General features: G+C 45.6%; 1 protein-coding gene across 2 annotated transcripts in view; it reads left to right on the top strand.

Annotated features, from left to right (window-relative positions):
- The window catches only part of LOC149068051 (protein boule-like), a 61925-nt gene that overhangs the window by 26600 nt on the left and 15149 nt on the right, over nucleotides 1–20176 (top strand). Inside the window, exons 1-2 of one of the 2 annotated variants that reach the window (XM_089251876.1) lie at nucleotides 10992–11397; nucleotides 15481–15591. In XM_089251876.1, the coding sequence (XP_089108002.1) occupies nucleotides 11395–11397; nucleotides 15481–15591 (114 nt within the window). In that variant the 5' untranslated portion in view covers nucleotides 10992–11394. Of the gene's footprint in view, nucleotides 1–10991; nucleotides 11398–15480; nucleotides 15592–20176 lie in introns of those variants that run through there. The other variant, XM_089251875.1, reaches the window with a different exon arrangement.

Raw genomic sequence — 20176 nt, 5'->3', positions numbered from 1 at the left:
GTCCAAGATTCTTGGATAGATATATGTGAGAAAAGGGCCGTCTGCACCGGGGAGCATCTCTGCTGGCCGTCTGCCAGAGAGTGATGGCTCCCATCTAGCCGTTGCTAGAGAGCGTTCCCATCCAGGAAGCTGGAGAGCCAAGTTTTACCAAGGGGAGGGACACCGCGCCGTCCCTCTACGACGGTTACAGAAAAAAAAAAAAAAAAGATTGAACGAAGCAGAGTGCCCGTGCTGTGCAGATTTCCAAAATGATGGAAAAAAAAAAGTGCAAGAAAGAACAGTATACAAATATACAAAATGTACAGGAGATCCTATAATACACACTATATACACACGATAATACACATGTGATCCTATAGTTACGGCGTCGACATCAGGGAGCTTACACAAGCCCTGGGTGTGGTGAGTGGGTGAGTTGGTCGTATCGCATCTCGTTGAGGGGTTTCGGATTACACCAGCATAAAATGTTGACCGGTGGAGCGTGATCTGGTAACTGGCGGGTCAAGATCATCCGTATTTTCGTTGTCAGAGTCGCTAGACGGGGGGGGGGGGGGGTCAGACATGGTATCTTGATGTAGAAGGTGCGAAAAAGCTTCCAAGAAGTTAATTAGTGCAGCAATTTTGTTGTAGTTGAAGGGGCTGCGCATCATAAGTCGTTTCCATGCATATTGGTGCACGCTCCAGTCTCCCAAGAAGAAGGAGTGGTACGATTCCGTAAGGGTACATGTGGAAACGTAGTGATGGAGATCGCCGATTCCCCCGCAGGCGCAGAAGTGGAAATTCGAGGCCTTAAACCTCTTCAAGTACGTCGGGAAGGGACCATGTTCCGTGTGAAAGATGATTTTCGTCCTTGACCACACCTCCCGACCACGTGAGACCGTTGGGACAATGAGGTTAACGTTGGTGGAAGTCTCCTCCGCATTCCATATCAGTTGCCACCTGCGGAGGACCAGCGTAGCAAAATGTGACTTCGCGTGCGAAGCTGGCAGCGGGAGAGTGATGGCAGAAGTGGCTGTCGTGGCGCTTTTAGCTAGGGTGTCGGCCTCCTCGTTGCCTTTAAATCCTTGGTGGGCTTTAATCCATGAAAGGCGTATGCGTGGGTGCAGGAGGAGGGTATTGCGAGTGTCGTTCACCAGTTGGGTTCGGTTGAACGGGTTTGATATGGCGTGGAGGGAAGAGAGGCTGTCAGTGAAGATCACGGAAGGTTCAGAACATGATGAAGCGAAGCGGACCGCTTGGAGAATGGCAAAGATCTCGGCTTGGAAGATCGAGTTGAAATTGTTGAGTCGGGAGCTCCAGTCTTGTACTCGGACATGGTTGCGGAATGCCACGAATGCAGAGGCCACGCCGTCGGAGTTCTTGGAGCCATCTGTGAAAATTTGCCACTGTTGTTCGTTGAATGGCGCCTGGAAAAGAGCAATTTGGTCCGTGGGCAGCTCCTTTGACGGGTGCTGGGGAACGCTGGGGACCGGGCGTTCAAACCTGTCGGCCAGGAAACTCGTGTTAAAAAACGTGACGTCTTCCCTGAATCTAAGCAGCCGAACCTGGCGATTCTCCGCTTGCAGAACGAGGCCCAGAGGAGGATTGTGGGTGGCCAGCTGGGGTACCTTGTTCGACGTGGACCTGTATGCTCGAGTGATGAACAGGAGGTGCGGGCGCTGAAGAGCCTGACGCCGGGGTCGGAATACCATATGGATGCGCCGTAGGCCACTTGCCTGACAATTATCTGACGATAGAGGGTATTCCGAAACTCCTTGCCGTAGCCCCAATTCGAGCCTGAGAGGCGCCTGAAGTCTTTGAGCATCTTTGCCGTCTTCTTATGCAAGTACGAAACGTGCGAGAGGAAGTTAAGGTTCTTATCAATAATTATCCCTAGAACCTTAATTGATGAGGCATGCTTTAGCCTGACGTTGTTCAGTTTGAACGAGGGCTTCTTCAGGCGCTTGTTTGGCCACAGGACCAGTGATTTGGATGGTTCCACCTGAAGGTCGTTTTCCTGGAGCCATCTGGAGATCGTAGGGAGAACGATGCGTCCCAGTGACGTGACATTCTCCGGTTGGCGAGCGGCTAGGACTAGCACCAGGTCGTCGGCATAGGCTTGAAGGAACGCCTTTGTGCCAGGGGGAAGGGGGAACGATGAGTGGAGAAGAGGATCGAATGCGAGGTTCCAGAAGGCCGGACCGGTGCATGAACCTTGCGGGCAGCCACGCACTAGCGTGATACCTCGCCCATGTCCGTAGACAGGGTGACCTCTCTGTCCGGCAGGATATCCTCTAGGAGCGCACTAAATGGGGCTGGGACATCAAGGTTGCGGATGGCGCTGATGACTTTCTCGTGGCGTACGTTATTAAAGGCTCCCTTGATGTCCAGCGAGATGACTGCCGTAAGGAGATTCTCCCTGCGGTTTGCCTCGATCGAAGTCAGCAGGTGGCGAAGGGCGTCGTCTGCTGATCTCCCTGCCGTGAAGCCGAATTGCATCGGATGAAGCGCCTCTCCTTGCTACAAGTAAAACGTCAGCCTCTGTGCGATTAGTTTTTCCAGTATCTTGCCCAGATTCGAGGTCAGCGTGATAGGCCGGGATGACGTTGTTAGTGCGGAACCAGGCTTAGGTATAAGTACCAGGCGGCCCTTTTTGAAGATGGATGGGAACAGGGAAAAATCCAGGCACTTGTTGCACACTCCTGTTCAGTAGTCCAACATTGTCTGGACAAACGCCTGTACAATTCTGTTGGAGAGCCCGTCTGGACCGGACGCCTTGTTGAGTTTCAGTGCCTTTGCTATGCGGAGGACCTCCTGTGGGTGGAAAGGCGGCTCATGGTGTGTATTGATTGTCGGTGCTTGGATGTGTATGTTTGTCTCCACGTCGGGGAAAAAAGTCCCTGAGCTGCATGGCTGCCAGTTCTTTTGCTGAGAGATGGGGATGGGGCGTAGGAGGCGATGGCGGCGGTTTCTTTGAACGAAAGATAGCTTTGTAAGGTATTCCGAATGTTGTGTTTGTCGTCGTGCAGAGCTTTCTCCAGGATTCGATCCGGGTACGTTTAACCAACCGTTTGAAATTGGCGCGAAGTTGTCTCAGGGAGAGAGTTTCTTCCGTCGTGTCTTGTTGGCGCCTTTTGCATCTGGAGATGCGCCTCTCCAGGGCTCTGATGGCCCTTTTCTGTGTCGAAAGTTGGGGGGACCACCAGCGTATGTCCTGCGTGAAGGTTGGGGGTAACTTGACTCCGAGAGTGGATGCGCAGGACGCTTGAAGAGCAGAAACCAGCGTGGTAACGTGGTTGTCGAGATCCGCTTTTGTGGAGATGAGGGGCAATTCCCGGCAGAGTTGATTGAGTGCTGCAGGGAGATGAGCGCGGAGTCTGAGCAGGCGTCGTTGCGTGTCTTTATACCGGATAGGTCCTGGCAGATTGTGTTGAAGATGGCGATCGTGGACGTGAATGTCGATGTACTTGTGGCTGGAAAGGGATTTATTCCTTGTGTCCACGGCCCACTTCGTGCGATCAAAGATATGCTTGGAACTTGTGAATGCGATATCTGGCCAGCCGGAGCCCGTTCCATGCGTGTATGTGGCAGGTGAAGAGGGGTCATTCAGCAGGAAAAGGTCAAAAGACGACAGGAAATCCAAGACTTTTCTGCCCCTGTCATCTTGATTTCTATAACCCCAGACAGGGCTGTGGGCGTTGAGGTCTGTAGCAAAGATAGTGTCTGCCGGGCCTGCTGCCTGGATGAGAGAGTCCAGTTCGGCAATGGACGCGTCAATGTCCGCTAATGGCGAACAGTATGCCGAGCAGAGGACCACCGTAGAGGATGGGAGGGACAACTTGATGGCAACTGCCTTTTGGCTGTGGAACAGGAAAATGGGGGAAAAGGACTGGTTGATTTGGATGATTGCCGCTTTTGCGTTTCGGGACTGCCAGTAACGCCAGTTATTGGGGCAGTCCACTCTGTGGTGCAGTAGGGATGGCTCTTGCACAAGGAGGAAGTCGTATTCATGTTTCCTGGCGTGGACGTAGGCGTTGGAGGTGGCGGCATGTGCCTTGTCCAGATTGATCTGTAGGATCTTAAGGCCTCTCCCAGAAAGCGAGGAAGGGTCCAGTAGGGAGTCTGAGTCAGAGTTTGAGGAAGAAGTTGTTGATGAAGACATATAATGGCTGGGAGGAGAACAGAAAAAAAGTTAGGCAATGTAGATGTTATGCTTAAGCTTAAAGTTGTTTGATATCTCCTACCACTTGGCGACGGAATGTTGTGGTCTGTCCCGTGATGGTGATGCCACTTGAGGTAAGTTTAGCAGCGACTAGTGGTTTGGCTTCCAGCGAAATGATGTTGGAAAGGAGGATTTGCTCCATGAGGTCGTCGTAAACCTTCCTATTGGTGCCCTGTTCCGGGGAGAAGAAGTATGCGTGGAGGGCCCACTGCCTGGAGAAGTGCGAGGTTTGATGGGCGTTGCCCACTGCCCTTGCATACGTGGTATAGCGAGGAGGATCCATTGTAAAAGACTGTTGGGGGCGGCTGTTCAGATGCGGGGCGCTGGAGGGGTGGTCAGTAATGCGAGGGCGGTCCCTCTGGAATTGTGTCGCTCTGGTTGGTTTCGGGCACTGCCCATGCGTGGCTGTTGTTCGGGCCCAGTCGTTGCCTCTCACCATGTTGGGGCGCCGGTTGGGGTCAATAGTCCGCTCCTGTTGCTGACGCCTTCGGTCAGGGTGCTGACGAAGGTTCTGTTCTTGATGAGGGGTTGCCGTGTATCTATTGCGAATGGGGGGGGTTCCGAGGGCAGGTCGAGGGGTGTTCCTTCAGGTATCTGGGCGTTTCGAAGTGGACGTGGCGGGATCGCTTTGGCGCATGACGCTGTCGACGACGGAACTTTCGGCTGGTGACCTCGGTCCAAGGGTTCTCCCTTCGGTATTGTAAATCCGGTGCCGATCTGTCGGCCAGTTCCAAAAGTCTCAGTTGAAAGGCGGTCGGTTGAGGTAACACATGGCCCTGTGTACTCGCTGGAGGATTGTAATGTCTTGTCGTGTCCGCGGCTCTGTTGGAGGTCTCGTCCGCTGCTGTCACTTGCAAGATTGTCGGCCCTCTGGTGGTGTCCGCAAATTCCGGGGGGGGGAGGGATGGGTGCATCGTCCTCGTACGCCACTGGCGAGTCCGCTGGAGGGTTCAAGTCGTCCTGTGGAGGCGTGCCAGTTTTCTCCAGAAGTCCCAGGGCCCGGTTTTCTCGCAAGGGGGGCGTAGGGTGCATAGTTGATACGTTGCGGCCCCTATTGCGATTTCGTTGCGGTCTCTGAGGCCTGGGTGATGGAACGTTTTCCTTGGGGGTGTTATCCTGTAGGCGGGTGGCAGCACTGAAGATTCCATGATGTTCTGGATAGTTCTTTCCCTTATTTCGTCTGTCTGGGTCTGTTGGTTGCGCTTGTATTCTTTCGGGCGGGCGCCAGAGTTCATTGACGTTGGCGAGGTGGCGTAGTACCCTGTTCCGGCAGGCGGTGTCGCTGAGCTCGTGGGGAGGCATCTGGTCCGCCTTGTCGGCCCACAGAGCGAGGGTATCTAAGTGCCGGAGGGCAGTCTTCCTATGGGCTGAGGGGACGCCGTAGCGGAGATTCTTCCCCTTCCCTGAAGCGTGCAGGACAATCTCCCTGACTTCTTGGATGATATCCGAGACGTTGATCAGCGTACGGCGCGTAGGGGAGGTCGTAATCTGATCTGGGCCCGGCCTGGGAGCGTCAGAGTTCGCGGTGATTTTCGATTGCCCATTATGCCTTTCCAGGGGGGTAATTGGGTCAGCTGGCAGCGTTGTCCGGCGTGTTCGTGCCATATCTCTGGGGCTGAGGGCGTTCGCTGCAGGGGGATCTATGTAGGGGAGCGTGTGACGACGGGGGGGGGGGAGTTCGCCGGGGGGGATCAAAGTCTTCTCCGGAGTCCGTAGCGGAGTACGGGATTCCCAGGTTGTTGTCCAGGGCTCTCCTTCTCTTGGCTTTCTTGCCTAGACTCTCGCCCCTTAGACTCCCGGCGGCGGGGGAGCATGACGGGTCTTCGTGTATCTTTGCTGCCAGGAAGTCCGATGGCGAGGCTTCCTGCGGGGGGGGGGGGGCAGACACATGCTTGGCTGTGCGAACGCACAATGTGGGCGGGGGGAAAGATGACGAGTGTTCGTGAGTTTCTCTTCTGATCTTTCTTCGTCGTGAATGTCGAGCGGCGAAACCAAGAACGAGCTCACATCCCCAGTGGGCGTTGTTGGTGAAGCTGATTCCTTCTGGGATCCGCCCCTTGGGTCGTTCGACGACTCCCGAGGCTCATGAGACCGGGCCTCGACCTTCCTCTGGGTCTCGGAGGTTGCAGGCGCTTGGGAAGTGTTGGGGGGCCGCGACAGGATGTCCTCCATGGTTGTTGAGACAACGGCGGCCACGTCTTCGGTGTGTAATCTTGTTTTCTGACTCTCCGGGAGAATCGGGGAGGATGCCAGGGTTGGTGAAGTGCGTTTCGAGGGTAGCTTACCCCCGGGCGAAAGGGGGGTTGAGCAGAAGAATTGTTGCAGGCCAGGCTCGTCCAGCTCTCGGGAGAGATCCAGTGATCCGCTGCTATTGTTTTACGGGGGGGGGGGGGCCTGGCACGGCCGGGCGTCCGTAGAGACTGGGGAAAGCACGATCTCAGCGATTGTATTGGTTGGTGGTGCGTCTAGGAGGAGGGATCCATTGGAGCTCGAGATCGATGAAATGGAGACGACAGTAGCAGTTGATGACTCAGTTCCACTGTCATCCTCGTAGGCTATGGGGATGTGAAGGGAGTCCTTCAGCTCACTGGGCCACACCTGTGATCGGATGCGTGCCCGCGTGTGCTTCTTCATCATCCTACAGTCCTGATCTATTATGGTCGAGTGAACATTTCACCACCACAATCGGAATTACCGATTTAAGAACAGTATCATTGTGACGCATGATCGGTACGGCTTTTATTTTACGCCGCTCAGCACGTGCCCCCCCCCCACCCCTAAATGTGGGGCCCTTTTTCTTGGAGGGCGAGTCATCTATGAATGTGTCGCAGGTTACTTGGACGATCTGCAAATGTGCTGCGGGACAATTAGGTCATTTGGAAATTTGCCGCTTAGATCTTTTTTTTACAGAGTTAGGTTTGAGGTTGTGCGGACCTCATCAGATAACTCCGAGGGCCACTTTTAGACCGCGGATTGATTCAACATTGGAATTCATTGATTTCAGCTGAACAATTCATTGATTTCAGCTGAACAATTCATTGATTTCAGCTGAACAATTCATTGATTTCAGCTGAACAATTCATTGATTTCAGCTGAACAATTCATTGATTCAGCATGTATGCGCTAGACCAATGTTTCGTAACCTTTTTTTCGCCCATGGCCCCCTCCTTCTTTGGACCATATTTTTCCTCTCGTGGCCGCCTTGTTTTATCCAGTCTCTCCCCCCCCCCCCCATCAAGGAGCGAGACCCTCTTATTATTGAATTGGTCGTTTGAGCAAATTAAGACGCATTGGAGGAAAACTTCAGGAGTAAGGCCGACCTCTGATTCAGCGAGGATTTTCGTAGGGGGGGGGGGGTCTCTGCTCTGCTGTGCCTTCTAACTTCCATGGGCCCTCGGGCAAAAAAGATATTCTGGAACTCCTTACAATATGCTGGAACCAACAGCTTACGTATTTGCTCCTCCCCCCCCCCCCCTAAATTCACGTTAGGGCCATGCCTAGATGGGCCCATGCACAATGATGAAAACATTGAGAGGGCTGAAATTTGCTAGTTGTCCCGTATATATGGGACTCGAGCCCTTACGTTGGGAAGGGGGGGGAAGGTCGTGTTTCGTATTATATATTCATTAATTATTGGGGAGGGGGGCGGGCTCAACCCCCAAATTCCGGCACCAGTGGGCTAATGTTTTAAAATAGTGGTTCCCTGTGGGTTCTATGTATGGACATTTTAACTGCATCGGGGGGGGGGGGGTTACACCTTGCTGGGAGTATCTGAATAAAAATTTGCGTACATTTGCGCTAGAACAAAAAAAAATGCATCAAATCTAATTATCGTGGGGTTTCTCCTACAGAGCCCCCGAATTTCGTTCTAGGCTCATGGCCCTGGCTCTGTGAGCAGTTTCGCATCATTATGTAAGTAGTCACCACACCTTTTCCTCCCACCATATTTTTGCTTCACTTTGCCCCCACTGAAACTTCATTTCTTCCTGATTTTTTTTTCAAAGCACTTTGTGTCCCTCCCCCCACCAGCAGCTTACTTGTTATGGGTCCCCTTCAACTTGATTTCCACCCGTGGGCCCCTTGGAGTACCTCAGAACCGCGGGGAGGAGGGGGGAGGGACGTATGACCCCAGGCTGAGAAAAATGCGCTAGACTACCGACTCAAACCGTAACAAAAAAAATTCTCTTTGACACCCCAAGTATGGACGAAGGTACGGCAGGGGGGGGGGGGGAGGCATGGGTCATTTCTTCCCCCCATAGTGTCAAAGGTTGAGTCGACTGATCTAACGTATATACATATATATATGAACTGACATCATCATCAACATGCCCCCGCCCAGACTTCCAAGTCTATCTCCGCCTATGATCTCATTGCTCTTGTCGTCTCCTGGATCCGCGCCTACGAAAGCATAGTGGTTTTCTTGGACCTCAAGGCAACAGAGGTGCACCGGAGCCAGAGTAAAGGAGGGGGTTGTTCAATCTTCCCCGCACCATCTCATCCTACTCTGAAATTAGGCAAGGAGGCGATGTGCTTCCGTGGTTTCGATTGTCCGTCTTACCTACCAAACCAGTTCGGTGCATGGGTGCTCAACCTTTTGGAGAGTGCGGGCCACTTCATTAGTTTTGGAAACGTATCGAAGGCCACTTAAGTAATCGTTAATAGTTCTCCGGGTCACTGAAGTGATCTGTCTTTTGATCGCAGGCTACTTATGTGATCTGTAAATTTATAAATGTACCGCGGGCACTTGAGTCCTCTGGTAATCTGCCGCTTATTTTACAAAATTAGGTTTGGGGTCACAGGCCACATCAGATGACCACACATCATGTAGCTCTCGTCATCCTGGAGTAGCCCCGGCTCTCATCATGGGCTCCCACATCCGGCAGCGAGACCACTAGGCTGGGATCTTCTACGGCCCTCAGGTCAGACGTTTCACTGCGCCCTCCGTAGGGAACTTATGAAAGAACAAAAATAAATGTTGAAAATTGTTCCGGGGAGCCCCAGGGCTGGAGCCCTATCCCCCCCTTTTTATGGGGGCAAATGAACCATGCCCCCCTTCTGCAAGAGTGAGGTTCACAGGGCTCGTGAAGATTCCCATAATTTTTTTTTTTCAAGTTTATTTTTAACGCTATAAATTCACTGTTAAAAGGGGCGTAAAAGTCAGTGTAGTGGAACGAATAATATTTCTATTGTTTCCTATATGGGGAGGTTTAATTCGAATAAAGGGCCCCCTGTCAGATTTCAGTCTGGGGGGGGGGGCACCAGAGGCGTATTTATGGTTTTGCTACCTGTGAGCTATGCAAATTTTGCAACCCTTCACCCATTCACGTCTAATTTTATATTGACTCAAATTCGCAGCCCTGCGCTGTAACCCTCTTGCCCACCACCCCCTGTAAATACACCTCTGACACTTTTGGTCACTCTTATGGTCATTTATAGTCATTCACATGCTCACACATTGTTTTGGTCGCTTATTACATGCTTGCACACGTTCTGACCTGGTCGCTTGATTTCTAGGCCACTTCCACACAGATCTCTCTAGGGCACTCTTTTGGTCGCTCACCGACCTTGCTCTCTAGGCAAGGCAACAACTAGATAATTTGTCAGCCGGGCATGAGCACATTATGGTGTCCCGTGAAATGTAGAAAGAGCAGTTAAAGGGTGGATTCGGCGGCCCCTCTGGTCCGGCGCCCTGGTGAACATACCCACCTCCTCCCTCCCCCCTAGTGGTAACCCTGTCTCTAGGTCACTGTTTTAGTCATTCACTGTTTTGATTGCTCTTTTGGTCACTTACTGACCTGGCCCTATAATCCTCTGAGTCACTCTTTCAGTCAGCTACTGATCTCCCCGTTCTCTCTCTATAGGTCGCTCGCTGACAGGTTCTTTGCTCTCTTGGTCACTCTTCTGATCCTTCATATGGTTGCAAACCTTATAAGTCACTTGTCGTTTGGTCAAATCACTGACCTAGTTTCTTACTCTTTAGGCAGAGACAGGTTTTTGTGCTTTTGTGGCTGTAAACTGTTTATCACGTTTTACAACAATTACAATAATTTTCTTTACCACCCAATTCCTCGAGTTTGTCGCCCCCTCCGAACTTTCCCCCTTGGACCATCACCACCTAGAGATAGAAGGCCTCTGCAGTGTGTTTGCCATAAACGTCATTCAGACTACCTAGCAAGTTTGCCACATTTCGAAACACTGCATCCTATTTCGTTTCTTCTTATTTTGGCGTAGAATCTTCATGATTGGCTCACAAATACCACATAGTGATTGGATGTGGGGGCATAGAAATCGCCAATTCTGAGCCCGGTCATTTCTTTTCCTCGCAACGATGATACTACTACTTCACCAAACATCAACTCTGGCCATATCGCTATATTGCAATTTACTGCCATTAGTGAGATGGGTTGGAAGTGAAGGCGCTGTCTATCGGTGGTCGCCTCGAGTTCTCATTAGGGAAAATATCTTATCTATATCCTCAACGATGATACTGGCACGAGCAGGGAATTTTTTTTTTTCCCTGAATATTCTGAGGGAAAATGGACTACTTACTTGACGTCACAAGCAGAGTACGGAGGTCTTCTATCTCTAGGTGGTGATGCTTGGACCCGCTAAGCGTAAATATGCGTCTTGGGTCGCATCCTTTGCAACTTTTCGTCTTCTGGCATAGCTGACCATGTCTCTACCAATCACGGAAAAAAAAAAAAAGGAAAATCAAAGAAAATCCTCCAATGAGAGAAGCTCCGTAACGAAATCAGTATGATGTTCGTATCCTCGCCCCCCCCTTCCTCCACCTCCTCGGCGATAAGAATCAGAAGGAGGAAAACTTGAGCTAGCGGGACGATTTAATTATAAGGAGGGGAGAGGAAGGGGAAAAAGAAGAGCCTCCTCACTCCTCATTTCTTTGGCTTGCGGCAAGCGAACGATGGTGGTTGTTGTTGATGGGATGCCTCCGCGGCCGTGTCTGGGAATCGTGCCAACTTGTTGATGACACGTACGCGTATTTCTTTTACTCTCTTCCCCCCTTCGAAATTAGTCAAATAGGAAAGAAATTTTTTTTTTCTCCGTGGTTCCCCTCCCCCCCTCTCCGACTCCTCATCAAGCTGCCGAATTATTTTATTTCCTCGTGAAATAATAGGTGTGCACATATATATTTTTTCTTTCTCCTCAGCCGGCTGAACTTCAACCTGTTCTAGATGGTACGAGACCGTTCCGTTCATTTTTTTCCCCTTATCTATTTTATTAATTTATTAATTCCTACCTTCGAGTGTTTGTGTACATTTTATTTATGTTAATTGTTTTCTGTGTGTTATTATTCGTATATTGCTTTTGGCGAATTTATATATTGCCAGTTCTTAATACCATGCCGCCTCCGGGAAATGTAATGTGTATCCGCTTATCAAATTTGCATTGCAGTTTTCAATATCACGGGGGGACCCTGGGCAAAGTGATGTTCTGAAACCTGTTGCCTTGCAATAAGTGCCTGCTTATCTAATTTACATTGCAGTTTCAATATGATGGGGACTTCCAAGCAGTGTTCTCAAATTTCTTGCCTTAGCCAGAAGTGTCTGCTTATCTAATTTACGTTGCAGTTTCAATTTCATGGGGACCCTGGGTAAAGTGATGTTCTGAAACCTGTTGCCTTGTAATATGTGTCCGCTTATCAAATTCGCATTGCGGTTTCAGTATCATTAGGACCTCGGGCAGTGTTCTCGAATTTATTGCCTTAGCCAGAAGTGTCTGCTTATCTAATTTACGTTGCAGTTTCAATTTCATGGGGACCCTGGGCAAAGTGATGTTCTGAAACCTGTTGCCTTGCAATATGTGTCCGCTTATTGAAACCGCAGTGAGAATTTGATATCATTGGGACCTCGGGCAGTGTTCTCGAATTTATTGCTACTTAGCCAGAAGTGTCTGCTTATCTAATTTACGTTGCAGTTTCAATATCATGGGGGCCCTGGGCAAAGTGATGTTCTGAAGCCATATCTAGCTGGAAGTACGTGCTTATCGAATTTACATTGCAGTTTTCAGTATCATGGATCCTGGGCAAAGTGGTATCGTGATATCTTTCCAGAAATGTCAACTTATCAAATTTCAAATTTTCATTGCAGTTTCCAATATCATGGGAGGGTTTTAGGCAAAGTGATGTTCTGAAATCTTCTTGTCCAGAAGGAGGCAATCGCTCCTTCTAAGAGCTGAATAATATAGGTAAAAATTTGTCCTATAAAATATATATATAAGGGATGATGTAATGAACCTATACAATGAATTGCCCGGGATCTGCGCCTGTTCTTCCCTAGCCAGAAGTGAGTTTTTATGAAATTTACATTGTTTTCAAAACATGGGGTCCTCGGAAGAGCAACATTCTGAAGCTTTTACTAAGCTTACCAGTTTGCATTGAGGGGATATATCTGTACGGGATAGTTGTTCTCTGAAACCTCTCCCCTAAGTCAGAAGTGCCAGCTTGTCAAATTAAAAAGTGTCTTCAACTACAGTGTCTTTTCCAGTGATTTATTACGACTCCCATGGGTTTGAGTCCCCTCCTAGGATTTTAATAACTTTGCCCATGATGATTGCCATGATACAGAGTTTTTGGAAAGTGCCATAATCTCAACTTGACTCTCCTAAGGAAAATAAGAGAGGCCTCTCATAATTTTAAGTATTTATTGGTATTTATTCATGGTTCCAAAAATGTCACAAAGTACATTGCTGCTGTTGGAAGTCCTTGTATCAAGTGGTTCATCACCCTTAGTTGAAAGACAGTGGAGTCCAGGGTTTAAGCTACGGTCGCATTTGTTGCAAAATGCGAAAGAAAATCTTGGGATGTGAAATAAGCAGTAGCCACTTTCGTAAAAATGCGTACAGGAGGTACGAAACGAGTAGACATCCAACCACCAATCATTAGCATTGTAGCATTTTGCTAAAACTCCCCATTGTCACGTTTTTGCTAAATGAATTTTTTATCTAGCTTAAACCCTGGTGGAGTCTCAAATGTCCAAGGTTTCAGGTAATCTGAGGTGCAGAAATTCCCTCTCACTCAAAATCTTTGTTTTTTTGTGAAAAATGTATTTTTGTTTTTCATTTTTCCTATAAATGTCACTAATTTTAGTTTGCAAAGGACTTTTTTCTAGAGGCTCAGATCTTCGGTGGTTCTCCCAGGCTAGACTTTTAACAGGGCTGCCCTCTATAGTAAATTTATAGTGTAAAGAAATAAAAATCACATTTTTATTTTGAGTTCCCAAGGCTGGAGTCCAGGTTAGCTTTCGCTATAGAGGGTACATATGGTCTTGGTAACCGTAATGGAAGGAATTAAGGCATTGAGTCAAGAATTAAATGTAAGAGCAACTACAAATATGCAGGTCCGAAGAGAACAGGTTTGAATGATCTTTAAAATAAGAATGACCAAAGCCTTGTCTCCTGGGAATGGCCCTTATATTTTCGTAATCTTTTACTACACGTTTCCGTGTTTACCATAAAATTAATATTGGGGGAGGACCACCCCCTTTCCCAAAAGTTGTTTTCTATTGTTTTTTGGGAATTTGAGTTTTGGTAATTGAGGAAGTCATGTTTACCTTGGGTTATGGAGGACTCTACTTTTGAAATCGGGTATAAATGCACATGTTACAATCTAATCAGCCAAATATAAAGAATAATGGTGCCAGAAAAATTTGTCGGATGAGATTTTTTTATGTGAATATATATTTTTTTCGCACAGCTATATGTGTATTTATTGTGTAGATTGTTTCATACCTTTGAAGTCATGCTTGCTGTCTTGGCTCAGTGAGCGTGGTTAAGGAGCTGCCATGTGACGTCATGGGTGCCCCCCCCCCCCAAAAGCAGAATGTGCCGAAATCTGCGACGTACGTCGCAGAACAATTACCGCTACTGCAGAACACTTTGGAAGAATTTTAAGAAAAAGTGCAAAAAACAGTATCGTATGTATGGGGATTTTTACCGAAAGATACCCAGGCCACATTGCCGTATGGCAATATCGGCTCAATATCGGATTTTTACCGCATAACATTTCCAGTCAGCCGAGGGCTTGTCGCAGAACAGTGCTAAACATTCTGCTTTGGGGATGGCCCTGATACATTTTTTAGCTTCTGCTGTATCCGCGTCTCTTATTTTACGTTTTAGTTGCATCTTTCACTTTTAAATCAGTGATTTATTATTCATGGTGTTCTTTCAGTGTTAGTAGTGTGCGTGCATGTGGTATTTTGGTAATTCATTTTGATGATTCTTATGTTAATTAGTGATAAGCAAATATCAGTTTTTGTGAAATTGTCAGGCCCGTCTTGACGCATGATGTTCCTGAAGAGTGATATCGAATCATAAAGTACTACAGGTACGCAACTTCCTGGCCATGGCTGGATCCAGGCCAATAAGTCGAGGAGGGTGAATTAGTAGAACTGAAGAGCGCACACACAGCCAATAAATGTCCAATATTTTATGGGGATGGAACAATTATTTTTCACTGTCTCTACTTCGCTGCACATCAACTCAGGCAATATCGCTTATTGTAATTTACCGCCGTTAGCGAGTTAGGTTGGAAATTAAGCCGCCATGGTCGCCTCATTCTCAATATATTGTATATATCCCTCTTCTGGTTCGAACCTGGGACCCGACGAGTATCTTACCACTTGGGCGCTTCACTGGCTCTTGTGTGGGGAGGACATTTACTACCCCTGCTGGATCCATGCCTGTGTCTGGCCTGCGAACGGTTTCCATATTGCACATCTGTAAATGATGAAGTCAATTCTAAAAGTCTCACCTTATTCAAATGAAACCAAAAAAAGACAAATTATCAGAAAGGTCAAAAGATAACTGAAGTTATGTATCTCGAGTTAGCTTTCTATCAACCCAATGAAATGTAACTAGCGTTTGTATTTCAGATGAAATGGATTCAAAAAAGTATTTTTTTTAATTGGAATTTTCCGTAAAAAAAATTTCATTATAAATTTTAAATGGTTGAAAGAAGCAACCCCGACATGACTATATAGATATTAATGACAATAATCGAAAAGATAATTTTGGAAATAATTCAGTAAAATGGGCAGTACAACAATTGTAAACTATCATAATTAACTAACGTAGTGAAGCAGACTTACTCAGCTCTGTCAGAACAGTTACACTGCGAATTGCGTCAGCGCTTGTACCGATTCTGGCGCATCATAAGACAGACCTTATTATATAGTCCTAATTTTTTTTATTGCCTAAATCTTGTATATTTCCTATACAGTGATGGTAGGTTTGTTTATTTAATCCTTCGTTATTTTTTACAGTCGACATCCAGTGCAGACGACTCGGCTTCCCCTTCACCTGTCGCACCAAATGCTCCAAAATTTGGAACCCTCATTCCGAATAGGATATTCGTCGGTGGAATATCCCCGAGTGTAAGTATGCTATTTATTATTTATGTTGTGAATTGTCTTATGTGCAAAAGTACATATTTCTAGTTTGATCGTTTTTGCAATTGTTTCTTGTCTTGCACTTATCAAACAATGTTTAATTGTTCGTGGATAACAGTAGGAAATTCAGTGAACATGACTTTGTAGAGACGATTTTTAGTCTATGCAGTATATTCATCCATGGGTGACCTATGCTTATATCATAATATTGGTGAGCATAGCATGATGATCAAAGCGTTTTCAATAACAGTTACTTCTCAACGTATGAATATGTTCTGTTCCAAGTACGTGGATGTAAGTTGGAACTGTGTGATATCACTAATGTGTGTGTGTATATATATAATGAAGTTTACAATTATAATTTGTTTCTCAAACGTGCTTGTAATACAAAACTCCTGCAAGGTTTTTTAAAAAAAGTGTCTGAACATAATTTTTATTGCGTGAACCAATGAAGCCAGGAAGGTTGTGCACGAAGGTAGAAAATCCCTGTGGATATGCTTGAATTTTTCCTTCCTGCAGACCATGAATGAGGAAGGGTAAAAAAATTCTGTCACACATTTTAGTTTTCGACAAAATGGCAGGTAAAACTTTAACAACACTACGGCTTTAATCATGATGGAGCTGCCAGTCGCAACACAGAACCTCTTGGTAGCACTTGTTGGGGATGGTTGTGCCATGCGATGTATACTCGGGATGAACCACAACAGTAGAGTCAAAACAGACAGTCGGTATGATGTGACATTGCATCTCCTGAAGACCAAATCGTCAGTCAAAATGAAATAAACGGGTGTCAGTGCTGCATCATCATCAGTCACTCTTCATTGATGTGTGACTGTCTTTGAAGCAGTTGTACCACCCCTTTATTGTGATGGTGCCATTTCTTCAGAAAAATCAATTAATGCTAATGAAATTCGGGATATAGGTGTTTCCAAGTATTTGCTCAAGAATGAGATGAGAGACAAAAACCCATCTGTCATGGTTAGTTATAGCAACAATATTTTGAAAATTTCAAATGGTAACACTCCTATTTATGCATTGCACAAAATGATTAGCGCAGTGGGAAAAAAACCACATAAATGGTATTGAAATGGTACCTGCACAGCTCCCACTCATCCTACTTTTTGGTTTTTGACTGATTTTTCCTACTTTTTTTTTTACAAAATCCTATCAATAAAATTGGTATAATTGATTTTAATTGAGGAAGAAATCATTGATATATTGCTAAATACAAATGTTGTGGATTGCAATTAGATTCTGCCAAAGTAGAAATTGTATAATTTTTAAGGTTATTTGGGATGTGCGTGCGGACAATTTAGTTTATTAATTTTTAATTTGCTTAGTTTGAGGGTTCAACAAGTAGAGTACTCATTAAAAACTTCTACCTGATTGAAAAAAAAATTTTGTATTTACCACTTCATGGACAGTAACTAACACTCATCATTTAAAATTATGGTGCATATTTTGTGTATGGGTGAAACAACAGTTTGCATAACAAAACAGTTGGGTACATAGGCCTATTCTAGGTTTTGTGACTCTGATACCCAATAACATTTAAGTCTTCCATATTTTTAAGGCATGAAGAGGCATGAACAATATTTACAATGTGCTCAGCAAAGAGCTAGAAATGAAAGTGCTTCATTTGTCAAAAACGATTAAACTGGCATTGAACAGTAAAATGTAAAAAAATATAATAAAGTCCCTTTAGTTTTCCAGCATTCGTCCTTTTTTTTTTCCTATCCTTAAAACCATTTATTTATATTAGACCTAGTAATTTACATATTTTTCACTGTGCTTCTGAAGTGATCTCGAAAGAGTGTCATTCTTAAAAAAAACTTGCATACCTTTATAATTTGCTGTGTATTGTCGAAGTGAGTTGACTGACTGGACTGCGGAAAACTAAAAAAGAATGTAATATATATTGTGAAAGAAAAGAATTATCTGTGTTGCTGCCAAAAATTGTGTTTGTAACCAAGTCATTTGTGTCATTTTGCTTTGGTTTGAGTCAATTTTTTTATGCTATGATTGTGTCTAAGGGGGTTACCCTCCCCCATCCTATTTTTTTGTCAAACTTTTTTGAGTAGGAGCCTTGTATCTGTAGCACCATGAATGTCTGTGCAGGATGTAGACAAAGAATGATCTCACCTAGGGATTGGTGCACTAATTGCTCGGTCGGAGACGTCTGACTGTCAGATATCTATCACAATGACCTCGAGACATTAGCTGTCACAAAAATCACTGAACACAAATGAAATTCATGGTACACTGTATTTCCCCCACCGGTTTGTGCTGCATCACTTGGGGACACCAGATTTTTGAATGTCTGGGTCTGGTCCGTTTCTGGCATGTCTGGAAAAGCGAGGTTCAATGAGGATCACAGTATGTATTAAGCCAATTTTTATAATGAAAATATTTAAGAATTTTCTAGACCCTGCTATTAGAATTTCCCAAGCATGTAAGGAAATACGGATATTCGCAGCATGCTGGTTTCCGTGTGTTTCCTAGCTAATACGGAAGAATACGGCGGGTGTTTCAGAGTATGCACTCAAGAATAAGTGGAAAACTCTAGCTCTCACAGTTACAGCGACAAAATTTTAAAAAAATCAAATGGCAACATTACTAAACTACGGAATTTCTAATGAATTGGTACATGCTGTGTGCATGTACACATTGTGTACCTAATGTGAAGTTTGTTTCAGTTTTTAATGCTTGTTGTGTGTAGTGCTGCATCTGCCATTTTTTTTCTAACCATGAGTGAAATGTAATGATTGAATAATTGTACTGTTGTAGGCCTGTTGCTCTCTGTAGCGAGACTTTTGTAGATCGGCTCGTATTTGCTTTTCAAAGTTGGGAACCATAGAAAACCAAGTTCAGCCGATCACCACTGTGACAACAGTGGGATTCGAACATGGACTTCGCAATGCAAGTCCATCACTATGACCTTTCAATCACCACAGCGGCAAATGGCAACACTCACTTTATTTACTGCTAAGTGATTGGCACAGTAAGAAACCATTAGATGGCGTTAGAACCACACCTGTGGCACTATAAATGCTTGTGCTTGATGCAGACAAAGACACATGGAAACAACCAATGCAGAACACGTCCGCAGCTAGAAGTTCTCCTCAGAGGGGAATGGTTGTTAGTACACCAACCTCTGGTCAGATCTTTCTTTGTCTACATCCTGTGCCTACGTTTATGGTGATACAGATACTGTTCCAATACCATTTCCCATCTTAAAAATGATGAGATTGAAACCCAAGCATTATCCAGAGCCCTTAGGAACAACTTTGGCCAATGGGGAAAATCTGGCTCAACAGACCAATCTTGATGCAGCAGTGCAACTTAAGCAGGGAGAAGACGTGAGTAGGTAGTAGCCTTTTGTCCGCCACCATTACGTAATTCTTGAAAATGTTTGCCACCTGTGCAAACAAAACGTTGAAAGACAAAACTACACATGTTGGCCAAAAACCCATAAACATTAAAATTGAGTAAGTGTTGCTATTTGAATTTTTCAAAATTTTGTTGCGGCAACTGTGACTGCAAGAGAGGATTTGTTTCCCATCTCATTCTCAAGAATATGATCTGCGAAATCTGAAACACGTCTCTAATTTCATTAGCATTGGTTGAATTTTGCGACTACTAGGAGCTTGCATATTGGTAAAGTTATTTTTAAAACAGCCTGTATATATTTGATTTAGTTTTTCATCAATTAGAATAATAAAGAAAGTCTCTATTTATTCTCATCTTGGATTTTTTGTTTTCCCATGTTGTTCATATTACAAGACATCGCTAAATTGATCAAGTAAAAAAGTTTTAAAAATTTGTGCTTGTATTGTGAAACGCTCGTAAACAGAGCAAACTGGTCGGGTCAACTGGATCGGCCAATGTCTGAAATTCCGGTGTTTGCCAGGCTTTATATGGGGCCATATAGCCTAGCTATCTATCCCTGTGATTCAGAGTCATCACCATGTGTTATATTTTTTTGTGTGATAATTAGGGGCATATAAATGCCCTAACCATATTTATATCATATTAGCTATATGGGAACCCTAATGGTCAAAGGAAACTGAATATCAATATCTTAGTGAAACATATATAGGGGCTGGCAAAAGCCTGGATTTTGTACATTGGCTGGGCCAACTGGGCTGGCCACTTTGAACTTCGGCAGTAACATATGCACACATAGATTAGTGATTTCCAAATTGTATGCCACAAGATCGATCAGAAATGTCACAAGATATTTTGGGTACAGTTAATAGGGCAAAGATTCTCAACCAGTGTGTCTCACCCGTTTGCTCATACGTTGGGATCAGAATAAGACAATGTATTCATTTTGGCTATAGGGCATAAAATTTCTGTTATTAACTGAACCACTTTGCTGATGGCACCCAACAGCTCTTGTATATTTGGTGTAAAAGGTACAGAAATTAGCTGTAATGATTACCTGAAGAAAGCATGGAATAGAATTTCACTTGCGTGTTCAATATCTCTTGTAAAGTTACTGCATATGTTGTTGCTAATGCTTTATTTACAGCCCCTGTAATATGTCGCACTGGTATCTTCCATCTTT

This window comes from Pholcus phalangioides, unplaced genomic scaffold, assembly GCF_987345545.1.
Source record: "Pholcus phalangioides strain wild (caught in Gottingen) unplaced genomic scaffold, Ppha-v1.0 ptg000027l_1, whole genome shotgun sequence".
Lineage (NCBI taxonomy): Eukaryota > Metazoa > Arthropoda > Arachnida > Araneae > Pholcidae > Pholcus > Pholcus phalangioides.
Note: the sequence above shows the minus strand (reverse complement) of the source record. Positions and strands in the feature narration are given on the sequence as shown.